Source organism: Branchiostoma belcheri, unplaced genomic scaffold, assembly GCF_001625305.1.
Source record: "Branchiostoma belcheri isolate BF01 breed outbred unplaced genomic scaffold, Haploidv18h27 scaffold24, whole genome shotgun sequence".
NCBI lineage: Eukaryota > Metazoa > Chordata > Leptocardii > Amphioxiformes > Branchiostomatidae > Branchiostoma > Branchiostoma belcheri.
In genome coordinates this window covers 1,555,766-1,575,957 of record NW_017803843.1, presented here as the reverse complement: position 1 = coordinate 1,575,957, position 20,192 = coordinate 1,555,766, and the positions used below count along the sequence as shown (strand labels likewise).

General features: G+C 41.4%; 4 protein-coding genes and 1 long non-coding RNA gene across 7 annotated transcripts in view; 3 read left to right on the top strand and 2 right to left on the bottom strand.

Annotated features, from left to right (window-relative positions):
* Positions 1-7,306, top strand: part of LOC109471095 (proteasome subunit alpha type-3-like) — a 7,511-nt gene extending 205 nt beyond the window's left edge. Inside the window, exons 1-12 of one of the 2 annotated variants that reach the window (XM_019770301.1) lie at positions 2,643-2,802; positions 3,219-3,301; positions 3,928-4,051; positions 4,215-4,247; positions 4,414-4,482; positions 4,776-4,849; positions 5,159-5,231; positions 5,516-5,581; positions 5,884-5,930; positions 6,120-6,187; positions 6,450-6,514; positions 6,719-7,306. In XM_019770301.1, the coding sequence (XP_019625860.1) occupies positions 2,782-2,802; positions 3,219-3,301; positions 3,928-4,051; positions 4,215-4,247; positions 4,414-4,482; positions 4,776-4,849; positions 5,159-5,231; positions 5,516-5,581; positions 5,884-5,930; positions 6,120-6,187; positions 6,450-6,514; positions 6,719-6,763 (768 nt within the window). In that variant the 5' untranslated portion in view covers positions 2,643-2,781 and the 3' untranslated portion in view covers positions 6,764-7,306. Of the gene's footprint in view, positions 1-2,642; positions 2,803-3,218; positions 3,302-3,927; positions 4,052-4,214; positions 4,248-4,413; positions 4,483-4,775; positions 4,850-5,158; positions 5,232-5,515; positions 5,582-5,883; positions 5,931-6,119; positions 6,188-6,449; positions 6,515-6,718 lie in introns of those variants that run through there. The other variant, XM_019770302.1, reaches the window with a different exon arrangement.
* A 564-nt stretch (positions 7,307-7,870) lies between these two features.
* On the top strand, positions 7,871-12,122 carry LOC109471059 (laforin-like). The gene is made up of 5 exons (XM_019770247.1): positions 7,871-8,423; positions 8,745-8,948; positions 9,195-9,310; positions 9,427-9,938; positions 11,868-12,122. Exons 1-4 carry the CDS (start codon positions 8,097-8,099, stop codon positions 9,746-9,748), a joined length of 969 nt encoding a protein of 322 aa, XP_019625806.1. The 5' UTR covers positions 7,871-8,096; the 3' UTR covers positions 9,749-9,938; positions 11,868-12,122.
* LOC109471061 lies at positions 9,940-12,354 on the bottom strand. The gene is made up of 2 exons (XR_002140292.1): positions 12,130-12,354; positions 9,940-11,585 (listed from the first exon to the last, which is right to left on the bottom strand). It is a non-coding gene; the product is annotated as an uncharacterized LOC109471061 (long non-coding RNA).
* A 95-nt stretch (positions 12,355-12,449) lies between these two features.
* On the top strand, positions 12,450-16,280 carry LOC109471057 (TATA-box-binding protein 2-like). Of its 2 annotated transcripts, none has more exons than XM_019770245.1 (10): positions 12,450-12,857; positions 13,164-13,239; positions 13,402-13,625; positions 13,758-13,870; positions 14,050-14,137; positions 14,332-14,423; positions 14,666-14,729; positions 14,867-14,970; positions 15,149-15,243; positions 15,425-16,280. In XM_019770245.1, exons 1-10 carry the CDS (start codon positions 12,798-12,800, stop codon positions 15,502-15,504), a joined length of 996 nt encoding a protein of 331 aa, XP_019625804.1. In that variant the 5' UTR covers positions 12,450-12,797; the 3' UTR covers positions 15,505-16,280. The 2 variants fall into 2 exon arrangements, with proteins under 2 accessions (XP_019625804.1, XP_019625805.1); XM_019770246.1 differs by having other exon boundaries at positions 12,459-12,839.
* Positions 16,281-16,453: 173 nt separating this feature from the next.
* Positions 16,454-20,192, bottom strand: part of LOC109471060 (bromodomain adjacent to zinc finger domain protein 1A-like) — a 16,105-nt gene continuing 12,366 nt past the window's right edge. Inside the window, 5 exon segments of the mRNA XM_019770248.1 lie at positions 16,454-17,751; positions 17,873-18,072; positions 18,230-18,799; positions 19,074-19,324; positions 19,473-19,562. Coding sequence (XP_019625807.1) covers positions 17,503-17,751; positions 17,873-18,072; positions 18,230-18,799; positions 19,074-19,324; positions 19,473-19,562 — 1,360 coding nt within the window. The 3' untranslated portion in view covers positions 16,454-17,502.

The following is a 20,192-nucleotide window of genomic DNA, read 5'->3' as shown; positions in this document are numbered from 1 at the left end:
CCCTTATACAAGACTTCTTACCTGCCACTTCCAGCAATCTTTGTCGAATGAAGCTGACTTTGTTTACAAACTCCACATCCCGTGAGCCCAGGTCGCGCAGCATGGCCTGTTTGGTGGTGAGACTGACCCCCAGTGGCCCAGGTGTGAACAGCTTCTTGTCTGCAGGTAGAGAGGAGCCTGCCTTCTCTGCTGCTGGGGAGTGGTTACCATTGGAAATGGCAGCATTTGCTTGTCTGTTGAGTGGCATGGTGCCCAGTTGGTACAGCTAAAGGGTTTTCTTATCCTGGAAGTAAAATAGAGCAATGTTAAATCTACTGTCAGAACAGAACTGGATGTGAAAAGGCTGGGCTGCCTGCAGGTATAAATAATTCCAACCAGACCAACAGAAGGATGGGAAGTTAATTTCGGCCTCGGTACATTTCGGTCCCATATGGATAAAAATGCACTGAGACCGAAATTAACTAAGGGACCTTAATATAATGAAGGGACTGAAATGCAAAAAAAAAAAGAAGATGGAGTATACGTTAAATGCTTCTTGAGCAGATACAACACCAGGAATGAAAGACTTGTCTTATCCAACGTCTGCAGCTCAGACAAAGGAACAGGACAGGTTTAACCCGTTAGACAGGATGGTCTCCTTTCTAGCAGGACATTTACCAGGGTAGCACAAAGAAATGCACTCAACCGGAAATATCCTGCTAGAAAGGAGACCATCTTGTCATACAATGGAGTTATATTTGAAATATTGTATATAATTATATAAAAACCCACTGGTCCCGGGCCGGGGTTCGAAACCACAACCTCCCGGGCCCCAGTCAGACACTCTAACCTCTCCGCTAAAAGGTCTAGACCCGTTTGCCGGATCTGTTGGTAGCGCCTATAAACCCCCCACTGTTACACTACTCCCCCTTTTCTTTTCAAGATTCGTCCTCGGATCTTCCGAATTCGACATCCCTGGAGCGGCCGAAAATTCATGCGCGCACGGATGTCTTCCATATAGTAGAATGTCCTTGATATACTAGTAATCAAATCAACATGGCCTAATCTAGCTATAGGTTCCTGATACCAGCAACTTTAATTCTAAGGGTCAGACAAGGGATTTGTTGCCTGGGTTGTTGAGCTACTTCAAAATTGACAAACTCACTCCATATGCAAATTACAAAATATTTGCATCTGGTTGCTATGGCACAAATGAGAATAATAAGTGCATGTTCACACTTCAGTCCAATCCTTTGTTCTTGAAAAAGTTGGATTCACTGTGAAACAATGTAAAGATCACATAAATCAATGTCATTATTCTGGTGCTGACAACTGACAAAACTTTGTTAATAGTCATTGTCTTTTACGTTTTTGCAGTTTTCACTGTTAATTTTTGCTATCAACACATTGAATTATTCATTGCTTGAAACATCAACCAGTGTGGTATGTTGACTATGACATTTGTGGCTCCTATGGTATCATTTGGGTCTATCATAGCGTGGACGACTCTGGTAACTTTTTGCATGATAATGCCGGCATTATCATGCAAAAAGTTACCAGAGTCGTCCACGGCTAGGTCTATCATAAAATGCATGTAACTCCGTTGCTCAAGACTAAGAAATTACTAACGTTAGTAACGTTACATGTAACGTTACATGTAAACTGGTAACTGTTATAATCATACATGCAAAATTTATAGTGTACATAGACTCTGTTCAAGGTGAATAGAGACCCAGTCATTCACCAACGTGCACGGTGCTATTACGCAGCTATTAAAGGCGCAAAGATCAGTAGTTTGACTCTCCCACCTTGAACCACACACGGTATTTGGAACAGATCCATATCAACGAGACCGTTACAACTAAAATTTCAAAACGCGTTACGACAGAACGCTTCAAGCTCAGCCCTCCGGCCGGACCGGTTTGAAGGTCACGGGCACTGGCCGGTTCCTTCCAAATAATTTCTAGCCTTCTTTGATAAGTTTTTGAGAAATATGCACTCATATAACGTTACACGTTGTATAATTTTTATCATCACACTCCAGGGTTATTTTGGATACTGTAGATAATTTCCTTCACTTGACACTCTTGGTTGTTTATTCAAGGCCGCCATTAATTATGTCCGCGTCGCCGCACCGTGGTCAGCCCTGGCCTAGTTAGGGACACATCGCCTTGAAGTTACACCGTTACGCAGTATATATCTCTCCAGTATTTATGCAAACGTATCTTAATACTTGAATTAGCATCGCATTATCAAGAAAACGACTGACGTGAAAATAAGAAACAACCAACCGTAATCCGACCCCGGGCCCTTCCCGAGCTGCCTGTATTCTGAGCGAGGACCCCGACCCAGTTTCTGTCCCGTTCACGTGTACACTTGGATCCTAATCCCCTCCCACACCAATATAAAGGGCCCAATGGCAAAGCCGAACAGCATAAACTTGACATGGTTGTTACTTTGAACTTTCTCAAAAGATAATTAGATGACGGAAACCATCATATGTGTTGAAATATAAGGCATAATATATTTGTGTACGACATGGAATGAATCCTGTATACTGAATCCGGTATACTGTTATATGACACCAAGCCTATATCGCATACGGTCTGATCACGTGCAGCATGCATGATCTGATTACGCGGGAAGCGACCTTTCAACTCTAAACCCAATCTCTTATCACGCATGCGTCCTGACCTCGAGCCAATTTTTCAGTTTTCCTGAGTCACTTTCCTCTAACGTTTGCGAAGATTTTACTTCATCTCTCTTTTTTTCAAATATCGCTAACAGTAGCCACAAGTAAAGATGAGCTCTATAGGAACCGGGGTAAGTGTCTAGTGTTATATTATGCTGCCAGCTGTACGTTGTTTTAGATGAAATGTTAGCAAAAACCAAGCATGTTTCCGTGCTATACACATGTAATTTTCTGTGCCCCCCTCCCACTTGTGCACACATAAATTCAGAGAACGTATAAGATATTCCACCATTTTTTGCTCAGAAATGTGTGTTAGTTACATATCATGCTCTCAGAAATTTGTGTTAGTTACATATCATGCTCTTGATGACAGCTTGAAAAGTTGACAATTATGGGTTTTTGTTAATCATTAGGAAGTTAGAAAATAATTGGTTACACATACCCTCTACCTCTCCACAAAAAATTAGGTGGTAGGTGTAAGACCAAAACAGAAGTCTGTATATATTATATAGCTGACAATCTGTCCTCTACTCTCCACAATAACCAGTATGACCTGTCAGCATCGCAGTTCTCTCCTGATGGCAGAGTGTTCCAGGTAGAATACGCCAACAAGGCAGTGGAAAACAGTGGGTAAGTAAAATGAACCAAGTAAAATATGTATTGCTTGTGTGGAAAAGCTCATGTGCACAATATTATTCAACAAAATTTCAAGGATGTCAGTTTGGAAGGAATATTATCTGGGTGTCATTACCCATATAGCTTTTATTAGTGAAACTTTGGTTACTTCACCCATTCCGTTCATATTTAGCTTATGAAAAAAATCTCAACTTCAAACCTTGCATGCACATGTATGTTCATACCTCCTTAGTATATGTAACCCTGACAAGACAGGGAATAACAGATTTTTTTATCTTTTTTAACTTAATTACCATTTACAATACATAATTACACAAAGTATAATAAACACATAATAATGCATACGAGAACAAATAAGAGTTTTGTAGTGTTGAGGAATTATAGAGATAGTTGTTTAGAATATTGCCATTGCCAGACATGGAATAACGGATGAATATCTAGACATGCAGTGAGGGATTGGTTAGTAGCAAGACAACATTAACTTTTATTCTTGTTTTGAAAATAAACAGGCTGTATGATACTTCCAAGAAAAATAATAGAACCTAGATATTCTTATTTCATAAGCTAAAAAGCATGTACAGTGCTAAGATTTAAGTAGATGTGATTTTTTTCTCCTGTAGGACTGCTGTTGGCATCAGAGGGAAGGATGGTGTTGTCTTTGCTGTGGAGAAGTTGGTTCAGTCCAAGCTGTACGAGGCGGGAGCAAACAAGAGGATTTTCAATATAGATAGGCACATTGGCATGGTAAACATGTAGCTCTTATTTGTATGTTTTGTTTCTATTCAGCATTCCTTGTATTTCTCTGCTTAGTTATAGCATCAGCACTTTGACTACAGAACAAACTATTACTTGTCTCTTAAAAATTAACTTGCCATTGTTAACAAAGTCTTGATTCTTCCCTTTACAGGCTGTAGCAGGTCTTCTTGCTGATGCCAGACAGGTAAATATTGTTTTACCGTTATGCTTAGCACTTGTTTTAAATTCCATTTTCAAGCCATTGGTCAGATCTTGTAAACCATTCTTTAAAGAACACTTTACAGATGTAGTGCCTATTGTATATAACTGTACTTGTGTTTCATCATGTTTTGTTCACATTGTGCATACAGATATCTGAGATAGCCAGAGATGAGGCCAGTAACTTTAGGTACAACTATGGTGGGGCCATTCCATGCAAGGTCAGTATAAATTCTGATTTTATACTAATTATAGATTCAGGAAAGACAGGACTTGGATTACCTGGAGCTTGACTGGACATATTGAAGCAAATGCATATATTCTATAGCCAACAAATATGAAGACTAATGTTTACTCCACTTTCTTGTAGGGAGCAAATAATGAGTATGCCAGGCTTTTCTTTTTCAGCGATTGGTATAACCAAAATGTTTGTTTTTTTTTAAATTCTGTAATATACTGTATACATGTACATGTATTAGCATATAACCACTTGTCTTCTTTCTTTGTTCTCCAGAACCTGTCAGACAGAGTGGCCATGTACATGCATGCCTACACTCTGTACAGCCATGTCAGGCCATTTGGGTGCAGGTGGGTTACTATATCATTCCATGCTACCCAAAATATATCTAACAGTCCAGCAGGAGCAAGTGCTAATCATTCAGAGGGAGAGTCCTTTGAATATCCCAGGAAATTTTTAGTTTATACTAAAGTAATTATAGTGGTATAAATTATGCATATGCAGAAATCTCGTCATCTTAGGAATAATTCAGCACATTACCTGCAGTATGTAGGAAAATTTATGTTGAGTGGTTCAGACTCTCAAAATTAACTAATCCTTCATGCATGTGTATACTGTAGCCTTTGTTTAATATCTTATTGGCGTATTGTGTGTTTCAGTGTGATGCTTGGATCATACGACAAAGATGATGGACCACAACTGTACATGATGGATCCATCAGGAGTCCACTGGGTCAGTCAATGTGCTTTTCCTTTGAACTTTGAGCAACACAAGACAGTGTATGGACATGTGTAGAGCACCAACATATTTGTCTACACACAAGGATCTTAAGCTTGTAATATCAACCTAACTAAAAGCTGGACAATACTATTTTCTCAGAAAGACTGCTGCTGGTTGATATGCATACATTTTAGTGCCTTGATATGTGGATAGGTAATATTGGGCATTACAGATGTTCAAGTTTGTAAAAATTGTAACTGATTGTTAAAACATGTATTTTCATTCTTTAATTACAGGGTTATTATGGCTGTGCCATCGGCAAGGCAAGGCAGGCAGCAAAAACAGAGATAGAGAAGCTGAAGGTACTGTCGCTTTGAAAATTATCCAGTGAAGTCACTAAGGTGTGTGTCCTAAATAGTATTTTGGGATATGACTCCTTTTGTAATTTGAAGAATTGATCTCACTGTTACAATATACATGTACCCTGATACCTGATATCTTGCCTCGACTTGCATGGGTAGATATAAATATACATTGAAAACTTTCCTTTAATATGGGCTGTAATTGTGTAAAAATATATTCAGTAGCAGTTGCCTATGTCACACACCAAGACAGAGAGTAAGAGTACTGTTTTATTCATGCCATAAATTTTTGCCCTCTACAGATGACAGACCAGTCTTGCAGAGATCTGGTGAAAGAAGCAGCAAAGATGTAAGTTTTCTTTTTTCTTCTGCATGCTTCAGCATGCTGAGCGTTGGGATAAAAAAGCACATTTTCACATTGAATTTTACTTTTCCAGCCAGAATCTGCTGAGTTGTGAATTGAAGATTTGTGAATGGGAAGTTTCTTATGTTACAGTAATGAAATGAAAGTTGACCATTTCAATTTTATGCCCTGTAGCATCTACATTGTCCATGATGAAGTGAAAGACAAAGCCTTTGAGTTGGAGCTGAGTTGGGTCGGGGACGGTAAGTAGTCAGTACTTTCACTTCTCCCAGCTGTCTTCAAAATGTCGTATGATTATTGATTTTGACAAATACAATGTGTTTTCTATGGGGAAGACCATCATTTGTATTACATGAACTACCCAGGTAGCATGTTTTTGCTATGGATCTTACAATATTTTTATCTAGTTAATTGAAATTTTTGGTGAATATTAATGCCTGTTCAGAAAGATTGATAGTAAATTCATACTGCTACTGTGATAAGTCATGTTTCGTGTTCCTGTAGTGACCAACGGAAGGCATGAGATGGTACCAAAGGACATTGTGGTAGAAGCAGAGAAATATGCAAAGGTATGCTGTTGATCCTCTTCATGGCCAATAAGTATTTCTCTGTTTGATTTTTTGGAGATGAGTGCTAAAATTGTGGTTATAAATCATGTACATGTGTACAATGTAACCATAAACTCCCGGTACTGTACACCATCATTAGTAAAAAGGTGAGAAAAATGCAACTCTGAATGTTGATGTTTATGTTTTGATTTTTTGTCCTTACAGGAGTCTATGGAGGAGAGTGATGATTCTGACGAAGAGGATCTGTGATGTGTCAGGCACACAGACATGATGACATGACTGTCAATAAACTTAGTAATGAGCCCCACATGCTGTAGGAACCTGGCTCTCTCTGATATATGAAATGAGCCCATGTAAATATTCTGGTGTTTTGTTAAAGTCAAGATAAAAATGGAACCTTTATAAGACCCGTGATACACAAGTATGGCCTTTCACTTAACATATTGTCCAACAGTTGGTAACATTACAGTAGTAAGGAAGCTGTCCATTTTGCATTATTGATACATGTACCTGTAATGAATCCTTTTTCACATGAATGCCACATTATCATTCTACACTATTTCCACACTAGGCATGTGACACTCCCTTGTCATACTTTGATAGTAACAGCTACTGGCAGCTGAAAGTCTTTGATACATTGAGAGCAACAACTTTAGTGGTCCACCTTAAGGGTGACTGACAATACTCCAGTTAACTGTGCTGTAGAGGGGATGTTTAGTGCAGGATAAGCTCTTACCATGCACATGTATGGTCTCTGCTTGACCTTTTGAATTAAATATGATGTCCTCCATTCATCTGTCTGGGTGTCTCTCCTTTATTTGGAATGTCAGGTAAAGTTGATACATTTCTCATGTGCATGCTAGCATTGTAATGTTGCGACTCAATTCAAAGATCTGACCTTCACCAAAGTGTAAACTGAGTAGAATTGAAAACATTCTAGCTAGACCAATTTATTATGGGTTTGGCCCCTGGGCCGGGGCATACGTAAAGGAACTGTCTTGGATTCAGTTTCAAAGTAATGAAAGATTGTTACACTTACTGAATGTAACATTGATTATGTCACAATCAGTAGAAGTATACCGGGAGCTGTGCTCTGGAAAACCAGGCATTCCGTTGGCTGAGAAAAGGAATGTTAATGCACATTGTAGTAAAATGCATAGCACATCAAAAACATAGATGCCACACACGTTAAGGTCAAAGGTCAGAAGCTATAAATGGCGCCCACATTTTTGCCGAGGCGGAGATGTGCTGGCTGTGGAGTACATGTAGAACGTGCCATGTCGCTTTGCCAAGTGACAGGTGTGTCCGATCCTGACCTTCTGGGGACAAAAGGTAGCTAAGTATCTCATCAGTCAGTTAGAAAGAGATAAACTGTCTACGTACGAAGAGATCGTTGGAGATGAAAATTATTATGGTCTGACAAACCGTTTGGGTCACTGGGTACACAATCGCCATTTTGTCGTCTGCTATGAGTGTGATGTTTTAATTAATTGTGACAATTGACGGATATCCGGACCGGGTGTACCAGTCGTGGTAGCATTTATTTCTCAGGAGTCCTTGTAATCCGTAAACGGCCAGAGAAATGAAGATTCGGTTCGGTCTAGCTGCCTTCATCGATGAGGGCTACTCCGTCGCGGTGGTGGGGTCGCTCTCGCGGCTTGGCTCGTGGAACCCCGACGGCAGTCTGCCTTTGCACCCCGTCATTCCGCCCAAGGCCAAGGAGCCGTCCTTCTGGACGTGCGACGTGGACCTGTTCGGGGAAGGTTTGCCAGATCGGTTCCAGTACAAGTTCATCCGGCGGGGCCCTGCAGGAAAGGGGAGTGACGAGAAGGGGGAGGGGGACATCGTTCCGCAGTGGGAATGGGAGGGATGCGGGGAAGGGCACAACCGCACCTGGGAGTATCAACAGGTAACGTTTGAAAATACATGTATAAAATAATTAATTTAACTCCCATCTGTCCATTATGCATGCTGAACTGAGCTGACAATCAAACCAGAACCAAGGTTATACATTTGTACCTCCTTGCCAGAACAAATACTTGTCCATAGCAACGGTAATGCTCTTGGCAACGGTGATGAACCTGGCAAGAGAAGTCTATGTACTGACATGTCTCCCAGTATTTCATCAGGAACATTGTTGCCGTAATGTTACATGTAATGTTATATTCCAATATTTATAGTTTGGAAGCTAGTGTTATAGTAACATTGTGGGAACAATTTTTATCTTCAGGAAAATATCTTGGGTGGAGTCCATTGCAACCCTGTGGCACGCTGGCAGGATAAGGCAGGAGAAACATCTGAGTTTGATCTGACAACCCGGTTCTTCTTCTACCTCCTGGACCACCAGCTGTTCCACTACAGTGAGATTCTGGACAACGTGTGGCTGGGCTCCTGCCCCAGGACTGCTGAACACATCACCAAGGACATGAAGCAGGTAGTTTTGAACAGTCACATGCCCACTATTTCAATGATGTGAACTTACCTCACCAGTGAGGAACTATACACACAAGGAAACAATTCTGGTGAGGCAATTTTTTAACAGGAACTGAATGTCTGCAGTAGAGGCATGTATGATGTCAGGCCCACATATGTGTCATAATCATTACCAGGTAAAATAAGCTCTAACAATGTTGTCTTGATATTCCTGCAGCATGTAATCCCTGTTTTCATTCTCCCCAAGGTGATGGGCACAACTGCTGTGATGAACTTCCAGATGGACTATGATCTCTGGAACAACAGTGCTGAATGCTGCCCACCTGCTGCAGACGTGCCACGCTACATATATGATGTCTACAGGTAACGTTACATCAATACCAACCCCTCACTGGTATCTCAACAGTTGCTTGAATCAGGTCTTGTACAATGAGCCTTGCAAGTGCCTCACCATTTTAGTATTTCTCTCTACCCCTCAGGAAAAATGGCATCTCCTATGTGTGGATGCCGACAGCCGACATGTCCACCGAGGGTCGTATCAAGCTGCTTCCCCAGGCTGTGTATGTACTACACGGTCTGCTGAGGTCTGGCCACAATGTATACGTGCACTGCAATGCTGGGATTGGCCGGTCAGTTGCTGTGGTTTGTGGCTACCTGATGTACGTGCTCGGGTGGAGCTTCCGTAAGATGCAGTATTATGTGTGCTCCAGACGACCGGTGTCCTACATCGATGAAGTTGCTCTGAAGGCAGCTGAAAAAGACTTTGCTACCAAGTTTGGCCGCCTGCCTGTTGAGTACTGAACTTTGAGACACATAAATTTTGCTGCAGTAATCTGACACAAGCTCTTCCTAACATTCAATCTCCCTGCTGAAATGTGATATTCCAGGTGCCTTTCAGTGCTGTTCATGAGCTGATGTGTACGACGAGTGTTCTACTACTTTTTATCAACTTGGCATATCATAGGGGAGAAACAGAACCCTTTCACTGCAGGTGAGCATGGAAATCAGATGTTGTATTTCTCTAGAGTAAAAGAAGACCTGTTACAATTGTGAGCAACATAAATGTCTGTTGCACATTAATTTATTATACCACACCTCATCCTTGCATTAATGTCATGATTATTGAAGATATTATCACTTTTTATACAACAATAATTTATGCATTCTACCATAGTAATATCATCAAGTTTAATCTTCCTGTGTCTTAATGTAACTACAATGCTGCTAGTTTCAAACCACAGTAGGCAATCATTAATACTGACAATCATCAGTGACAGGAAAAATGCAAGTTATAAAAAGATAAAAAAATTCTTGTCCTCTTATATTCCAAAAGAATGTTTTCACTCAGACTACAAAAACACACATCACTCAATGGCACTCAGTAAAGGAGCTTTCCAGGATCATACCTTAAAATGGCCCTCACAATACTCCCGGACCAAGTTTGATTGTGATATATCATTCATTACCTGGAAAACATTATCTAGAGTCTATACACGAATATGAATATATTAGCTTAGATACATAGGAAATAAAGTGTGTATTACTAGTGATGAACCGAAAACGCTGAAGACTTCTCACAGAAGCCCTATGCTCCCGAGTGAGCGAAGAGGACTAAGTCAAGTCAAGTCATAACTGGCCACAATGTGGCTGAAGATGTGCACCAGAAGGGTAGCAACGGATACCAGACTACACACAAAATCTTGTATGGAAGACTTGCAGATATAGTAGCATTGTATAACCAACATTGGCATAAAAGTTAGTTGCATACATTCATTTCTTGTATCCACCGCCACACAAGAAATTAAAATCAGGATTGAACTAACCTTTTCTTAGAGTAAGAGTTTTCATATAGGTTGACTTATAGAAAAAGATTACAACATTCTTTGGATAGCATATAAAACTGCTTACATCAATAAGATCTTGAAACAACTATGTTGAATTACCACATGTATTGTCATGTAAATATTTCTATGTGAGCTGATTTAATTGCACAGAACTGGCCATCACCAGTGTTATCACCAATTACCCCCAATACATACACCAGCTCCTGAGTGGCCAACTCCACATTTCTCAATAAGTAGCAGCACCCTTGCAAATATTTGACACATGACAGTTAAATTTTGAAAGGTGGTATACATACTAGACTGCAAACACCTTTAAGTTTTTAATATATGTCCCTCTACTTCATTGTAGAAGCTGGCACTTCTAAGAATTGTCACTGCATTTTATAAAACAAATGTGTCCAGAAGTGCCATCCCCATACCCTCACCACCAGAGTCTCAAGCAAAGTAATTTGTGGTCCTCTATAATGTTGCAAAGAAATGGTCTTTTCTGAACAACAGTTACATTAATACAACCAGGTAAAGCCTTTGGAGATTTGTCTTGTTCACATGTTCACCCTGAACTGCTCTTTCATATTACGGCTGTCCATCATCTTTGGAACTGTCAGCACAAAGTATTTAAACCCTTCTCAATGGCACAAAGTCTCTCCATATGTGTCTCCATTGTAGGTAGTCTGTTGATTGTCAAATGTCACCATCATAATAGCCATAGTAGTCAAGGATAGAGGCGATGTACTTGGGGAAGAACACTGATGTGGAGTAGACTGACATGGCTAGTACAACAGCAAGACAGCTATCTGGGGAGGAGTCAAGTTTTATGTCTGGCAGACAAAAATGTCATGAGAAGTCAGAAAATATGTGCACCTATCATAAAAATATGGCGTGTAGTGGGCATACAAAAAGTGATGCTTATACACATTTATTGAATGATAACTAATTTGATCACATTGTATTTAACAATTTGGACGGTTGGTCTCTGATAGCATGGGACAACTGGCAACAAGTCGATTTCAATTTGATTAGATATTTTATACTCCTACCTTAATTTTGAAGCTCCTTGCTCCTATTATTCTCCACAGATACAACAAACTTCTGTACACACTAAGATGGGCCTGGCAGAGTACTAGTATATCTGTATATGTGAGTTGGCTACGCATGAAAACACAAGGCAAGTAAATGATCAATCATGGTACTCGAGTTCGAGATGACATGATCTTACGTCATAGGCTCACCCGGCCCTGAAACTAACACAGACGAAGTATTTAGCCCAATTTACGAACTTCGATAACATCCTACAAGACCCAACCCCTATCATCTCATTTACTGTTACGACAAGGATACGGAATAGATGTCTCTCCCACGGCTGGAGCATGTAGAGCGCCGTGACGAGCAGATATCTGTAATACCACAGCTGCACCCAGTCTCGTACGACCTGAAACAGCGCCATCTTGAATCTTTGGAGCAAGTCATTTACTTACACTACTCGGGGAAGATATCATAATGTTTGTCTTGTTTATTATCTGACCTATTTTTCTATGTACATATACATTGTATCAGAACAAAATACTGATTTGAAACTCAACTTATGTAATACTTTAAGAACAATATTGTTGTTTTTCATGCCTAATATGCAGATTTGATCTTGTCAAATTCTCCCTTTTCTGTAATAGACCAGTCGAGTTGACTTCCGGCCATTTCTCCATTGAAGAACGCGTTGGCTGCAAGAACGCCGTTGAGACATGGACAGTCACAGATAAGGGTTTACTTTACGGTTTTTGAGTGGTAACATGAACAGTAGTTGGCCACTTGTTATGAAATACTATATTTGACACTTTAGAAGAGGATAACGCGTGAAAGATTTTTGGACGTCACCTCTACGTTTGGCGCGCACGTTGCTGACTACGATACGAACCGGTCACAAAGCTTAGTGTAGATTTGGTACAGAGAACTACAAACCAAAGGTAAAGCAGGGACTTTGGCGGTGTCCTGGATATAACCACATCGCAGGTATGGACGGGACACCCTTCAGACAGGACCAGCCACAGGGCCAGGTGAGGCCAGGTTTTCAGGTGGGTCTCTATTATGAGGTGGCGATGTCCTCAAGTTATAATTTGCTAAGAACAACATAATAATTTGATTTGCCTTGCAGGTTGACATGGTTTGTATGTATTGTTTCTGACAAAAGTACCGAACAAAATGGTAGTAAATGTTGTTGCTTCCATGTCTCCTATTGATATACACGTCATGATTGATGACACATCTTGTAACAGGTGAAATAAAGAATCGCATCACTTTACTACTAGATTGTCACAGGGCTCATAATGTAGCAGCATCCTTTCACTGTAAACAATGTTGTACCACCTTTGTTTCTCCAGGTTCAGCCCCAGTTTGGTGTGACGTACACCACCCAGCTGCCTCCCAGCCAGTTCCTCCCTCCTCCTCCACCGGCTTGTAAGTGACATTTGCATTTCAATCCTGTTAAATTTTCTAGAAAGCACAAAAGCAATAGTGCGAGAAAGAAACTCTAACTACCTGAACAAGTCAGTGCCACAGCCAAACAGTGAGCAAAATTTGTCACACCAAAGACATCTGACTTGTTCCTTTCCCCCCTAGCGGAGCCGATGTTACAAACCATGCCGACCAGTGAGCTGCAGAACCAGCCTGTGTCCGGAACCCTGGTGCCAGACATGACCACTGTACGCACACAGATGCACTACCAGCCTGGCCAGCAGCAGCAGGACAAGGCCAACAGTCAGAACAAGTCCCAGGAACATTCCCAGCCCGGCTCAGGCCTGACCCCGGGCTTCAGTAACACTCCAGGCGGGCCACATTCACACGTCAGTATTTGCTGCCTTCAACAAGTTATCTTTCAAATTACTATGTAGAAATTGTAAATTTGAACATTCAAACATGTATGTATGAGAATATTTTGGAAGTGGTCTGACTTGTACCTGTCCTCCCTGTTGCAGAGTCACTCCAGTTCTGGGGCCACGTCCTCCCTGTACCCAGCCACGCCCGCTCCCATGACCCCCATGACCCCTGCAACTCCAGCAGAGGGGTCCGGCATTGTTCCTCAGTTACAGTAAGTTATGTCATATAATGTTTGCTTATGTTCAACAACATTTTCTGACCATTGTGAAGGAACAAAAATAAAGAGGAGTACTGTAGGTGCAGCAGGTGTATATAACGTTACTGGGAAATTACAGGACAGCAGTGTGTGTGTAGAAGTAAGGGAATGACATATATTGTGTTGATCCTCAGGAACATTGTTTCCACTGTGAACCTGGGTTGCAAGCTGGATCTGAAGAAAATTGCACTTCATGCCAGAAATGCAGAGTACAATCCAAAGGTAACCATGTAGATGTTATACCACAGACTTCTGATGGATTGTAGTACATGTAGTTCTTGTATTTACTTGTACCAATACTGAACAAATTGCTTGGTATGCAGTGATGGATACTCCTTGAACTGGGCCATTGGGCAATCTAAGTGCTTCTTGTGTACATGTATTCCTACTAATCTGTTTTCATTTTGTCCTGACAGCGCTTTGCAGCAGTGATTATGAGAATCCGGGACCCGAGAACTACAGCGCTCATCTTCAGCTCAGGCAAGATGGTGTGCACAGGAGCTAAAAGGTATCTTAGCAATTTTTATAACTCTAGCACAGAAAAGATCATGGTTTTCAACACTCAAAAGAGAGAATCACACAATTGTTTAATAGACAATATAATGTCATCATCATTGGTCGATCATATTGGTCAGGGTTAGGAAGATACTCTTATTAGTTGGAATATGGATATGTCTGCTAATACATGTATCAAACATGAAGGTTGAATAATATTCTGGCAACAACTGTAACTTTGTGTGTTTGTTCCAGTGAGGACCAGTCCAGGCTTGCAGCCAGGAAATATGCCAGAGTGGTACAGAAGTTGGGATTCCCTGTAAGTTGTTACTGGTGTAATTTCTGTGTCTCCACTGCCTGACAGTGGGTGTGATTTCAAAGACTTTTCCTAGTTCCCTTTGCTTTTTCATGAGTTTGTATCTCCACTAATAACATGTCTTCCCCTGTATTTTTCAGGCAAAGTTTCTGGACTTCAAGATTCAGAACATGGTGGGCAGCTGTGATGTGAAGTTCCCCATCAGACTAGAAGGCCTGGTCCTCACCCACTCACAGTTCTCAAGGTACATGTAGGACTATGGCAGAGACAGTCTGCAAGTCCAATTAATGTCAATTGATTCTAATATTAAAGGGCTAGGAATCTGGTAATGACTGTTTCTGGACCATTTCTAGAAATAGATTCCATTCACTTAACATCATGCAGTGTTTTTCGTCAGTGTACATGTATTTTTACTTTCCCAGTTATGAGCCTGAGCTGTTCCCTGGCCTGATCTACCGTATGGTTAAGCCCAGGATTGTGCTGCTCATCTTTGTCTCAGGGAAGGTAGTGCTTACTGGTGAGTACTGATGCACCACCTATGTTTGAAATGTACTCTTATGTAGTACTTTTCTTCATTGACGTTTGGGCCTTTGCTCAGTTGAGAGATCCATGAGAAACATCCAAATACATGTATATCATTACCGTGAACAAAGCACAAGATGACTTATATTCCTGAATCTCTCACTTTTTACATACAGGTGCAAAGGTGCGAGAGGAGATTTATGAGGCATTTGAGACGATCTACCCCATCCTTAAGGGCTTCAGGAAGACATCTTGACACCTGCAGCACACCTGCATATGCACCCTTGTATATAACGTTACCTCCTTCAGATTATATTTTCAGACACCCAAAGACACAGTTGTATGTTGATACTGTCATTATCTACCAGTGTATGTGGGACTTGCAGCATACAGGTCTCTGCACAAAAATTGGGAGAATTGCATTGGGTTTGACAGAAGTACTTTATTCCCATGCTCAATGAGTTCATTGAGTTGGATCATACTTTTGTAATGATGATGAGAAAATGTTCACTGTTGAATTTTTCTGGCAGGTTATGTCATTCCTTTGTAATTATAATCTTAGTAGGAATATTGACTCTCGGTTGTTTATTCTTCAAATGATTCTGTAAGGACAGCTCTCTATCAAGTTTCAGTGAAGAGAGTAATGGATTCAGAATGAAAGTCGGTCCATGTAGGCTGACTGCAACCCTTTTTACAGTCAGAAAGATCTGCAATCTCATGCAACACCTTGTTTTCACAACCCAGAAGCAGTACTTTCAGTTGAGGTGTACGTAAACGTAAAGTTGCAGCTTAGCTACTTGTCAGTAGATTGATTTGAGGTTATTGGAAATCATTTTCATTCTTTGTATATATTCTTACTACTTATCTACAGTACATTTCGTTAATTTTTACATGTTCTGTTCTTTTACATTCTTGGCTTTCCTGTATACTTGTAAATAATATGCCCATTTTCAGAGTAAGCACAATTGATACTCTCCCATGATGACCACATTTTGTTGTCGTTTTTCCTCCACGGTATTAAAAGAAATAAAACTTCCAGATCAGATGACTATGTTGTAGATTTCAGTTTGAATGGTTATAATAACCAGCATAACTATATATCACAAAATACTTATGATTCCCTTGGCAGACAACCAGCTCCTCAATAGTGAGGCCTTACAGATCATGTGACCATCCTGTCTACTAAAAAGACATAGACCAGAAGCAAAATTGATGCACTTTTATTCACTGGCAGCTTTACAAATACAATCATCTTGATCATGTAACACAGCAAAGACAGTGACAACTACACAGTAGTATCAAAAGACAGTATGGTGGTGCAGTGTTGTGGATGTTTATAGGAAGGGTGATAACTGGTAAAAAATCTTACATGTTCCAAACTTGTCTCATTTCAAACAAGATTATCACTCCTAAAGAAGGTAGCCACCATTTCACTAATGGTGGGTACCCTGGAGTTGGACAGTCATTGGTAGGGGAAACAATGGTACACATGTATTGGGTGCTAGGTAGGAACTTCTTCAAATGCAAAGTTGCTTCCACAGCTCAGAGGACTTGGATGTCTTTCCACAAACACATATGTTGATCTGTACACTTTGGTTGAAAAATTGACTGATAGCTGCACCAGTGTTGTGATTGTAAGTAGAGAAAAGTGAGGATAGGCCCACACCAACATCATCTCATCAACTGGCTTATCATGATGTACGAAAACACAGGCATGTTATACATGTGCATGTATAGCAAAGTGACCCAGTTAATTTTGTATTCCTGCATCTTCTGAGCTTCATTCTCACTTGACTTGGACTCCACAGCATCAAAATCTACTGATCAATAATATAAACATTTAGTCATATCTCTGTATAGTTTCTTAGGCCAACCCACTAAAAGGGTTATATCAACTTTCATGTTTCTGTCTCTCGAGATAATCCACACTTAGCACATTCAGTTTTAGTCATACCAATCTTTTTACTCTGTTCACAGCCCTCTACTTGCAAAAAGGAAAGGATATGAAAAATTTCCAACACACAGTTTCAGAGTACATTTCCTACAAGCCATCTAACTTCATTCCAAAGGGTCTGTAGAGCAAGGAAATAAATTGATATCACTCAAAAACAAATAATCATCTGTGAGCTTTTTGACAGCATTCATAAATGCATAAGATATAGGCCACAGCCTCTGAGGTATCTGTGATTATGTAACCATTCCACTTTATACAGTCAACTTCTTCCATTCCTGTAGCCACTTAAAGGTACAAACTTCATATTAGCTTCTTCTGTTGAGGCGTTTCTAACTTAAGTTCCTTCACACGTGTTTCAAAGTAAAGCTCCAGGCGGCGGCCACATCGTGCCTCAGTGGCGTGTGGTTGGTTGTACTGCTCACAGTTGGAGAAGACAAGCCGTGCATCAGCCAGGAGCTCAGCGGCAGTCTTGTAGACCATCTGGTTGAAGTTTGTGCGTAGTGTACTGAGGTCCATGGGCTTCCTGACCAGCTTGTAGTAGTCTGGTGCCTGGGGAAACAGTGAATGTCATGAATGCCAAACTTCTTAAAATTCTAGTTGTAACAATTCTTTGAAAGTTTCTCTTCATTGCAATGACATAGCTTCCTTCAATTCAAACAGCAGTACTGACCTCCTTCCTGCTGACCGGTTTGATGAAGGGCCAGGCGTCCTGATGTTTGACCAGTTCTGTCAGGAGGGTCTCACACTTGGTGGTCCAGCCGATCTCCTCTCCTCCGCGCAGACCTGAGGACAGGCGTCGGCTCGACCCAGACTCCCTCCTCGTGTCAGGAACACGCGGGGATGACGGGCGTCTGCTGCTGGAACTGGCATCTTTGGGGAGAAAAATCATCTCCATTAGGCTCTTTCAAGTATAAACACATCCTGCTCAGCAGAGGAATGCAGTCAACACATACTCCTTAGTAATGAATAGCGAGCACTCTTGTTCAGAAACCCATGTATTTAGTAAGATTAGAAAACACCCACATACCTTGTGATCGTCTCCTGTTGTCCTTGTCCTTTGTGGCACTGATGACTTTGATCTGACTCATTGAAGTGCGTTCAGGTTTCTTGATTTCCTTAGCCCTTGTCTTGGCCGACTTCACATCTGATGCTGAAGACTCTTCTGAGCTCTCTATCACAGCTTTTCGAGGACGTTTACTTGTGGCCAGTACCACTTCTTCCTGAGAGTCCCCAGAGCTCTGCAGGACTTTCTGTCGCCGTGTCCTCTTGTTTGCATTGGACATGTCGCTGTCTTGAGAGTCTTCATCTGTGTCCACGGTCCCACGCTTCTGAGTGGCTGCACTGCGCTGGGAGCTGTTGCTCCTTGGCTTGCTGCTTGGTGCAGGATCTGGCAGGATGTTCCTCCTGGTGCTGCGGGAGGTCGTCCTTTCCTGGCTGTTGGCTCGGCTGTTAGATCGGCTGTTATTGGTGGCTTCAGCACGAGACCTTGATGATGAAGACTCTGCTCTTGAGGAGGGGCGTGACCCTTCTTGACTGCTGGCTCCCTTCCCTTGAGATTTGGCAGCAGGTTTTTGAGCCTTTTTTCCCTTCTTCTCATCTGTAACAGTAACGTATTAACTTTATTCACCTTGGCCCGAGCACTACTTATCATTTTTGCTTAAAACTCAGATACATGCTTCAGTGCTTATTCAAGGACACATTTAATGTAAAGCTTTACATTTCTATAACACTGCAATTCAAAGTTAAACTGTGGTGCATGTATGGTCAGGAATACCCCAACAAAAGATCGTAAGGTGTCTGGTTTTAAATATAAGAATGTTGCAGGAACAACGATTCGAAAAGACTTTCCAAGAAGCACACAGAAAACTGACCTTTGGTGCCCCTGCGAGTCCTCGCCGGCTCCCTGAGTACCCTGCCTGTGCAGTACTGACAGCGCCACTTGCCCCGTGGGGTGCGGTTGAGCGGAGGGTCTGCACACAGCAGGTGGAAAGCACAGGGACAGGTGTCACACAGCACCAGCACACCACCGTCACTACAGATGGAACAGATGTCTGCATGCTCCATCTCTGTAGCCACAGCCTCCTCTTCCTCTTCTTCTTCTGACTCCTCCTCCTCCTCAGACCTGCATTTTTTCAAACCACATTACATGGATCTGACTTTTCACTCCCAATAATTGTTACTCCAGCCAGATCTAAACCTGTTCCATGAAATTTTCATGCCCTTCAAAAGTCGTCCTTAGATTCCCTGGCTCAAATAGATTTAGTACTTACTCCTCTTCATCACTGTCCTCCTGCTCCTCTTCCTCATCACTCTCTTCTTCCTCACTCTCACTTTCTTCATCCTCATCCTCCTCGTCAGACCTGCATGATAATACATACTAGTCAGTCTCAGCAATACACGATAGACCAGAGTTCTACTTCAACAAACTTGTGCCCTCTTATTCAGATATAAGGTAGAGGAGCTTTGCAAGTTGAAGCCAACTGGCAGCTGCTGTTTTTTATGGGTTCACCACACCACGAAGTGGTGTGGTGAAACCATATTGCTTTTTCTGGTGTTTCTTCTTCTTCTTCTCCTCCTTCTTCTTCTCCTGCCATTTTTTAAATGGATTCAGCTTCTTCATTTTAGGGCCTAAGGTCCTGAAATTTGGTATGGAGGTACAGTGGGCAAATACCCCTAGGCGTTTTTAAATTTTGTGATACAGGCTTTTAGAATGGTTTTATTTGAGTTTTTGGCTGTGTCATAGCAAATGTATTACTGTGTTAGTGTGCCTTGTTTACCACGTTTGGGCATGAGTCATCACAATGGAATGCAGGGCATCAACCAATAGGCATGCAGCTTTCCTCTATACTTCTTGCTGATTGGCTGTTGGGATTTAACTTGATTAACACCTGCACAGAAGCATTTCCATAACAGACAGTATGTCTGTATTCAAGTGTTTTGGTAGGTATTTCAAGCTTTCCTGCTCCAGCATTGGAATGCCGGGCATGGAC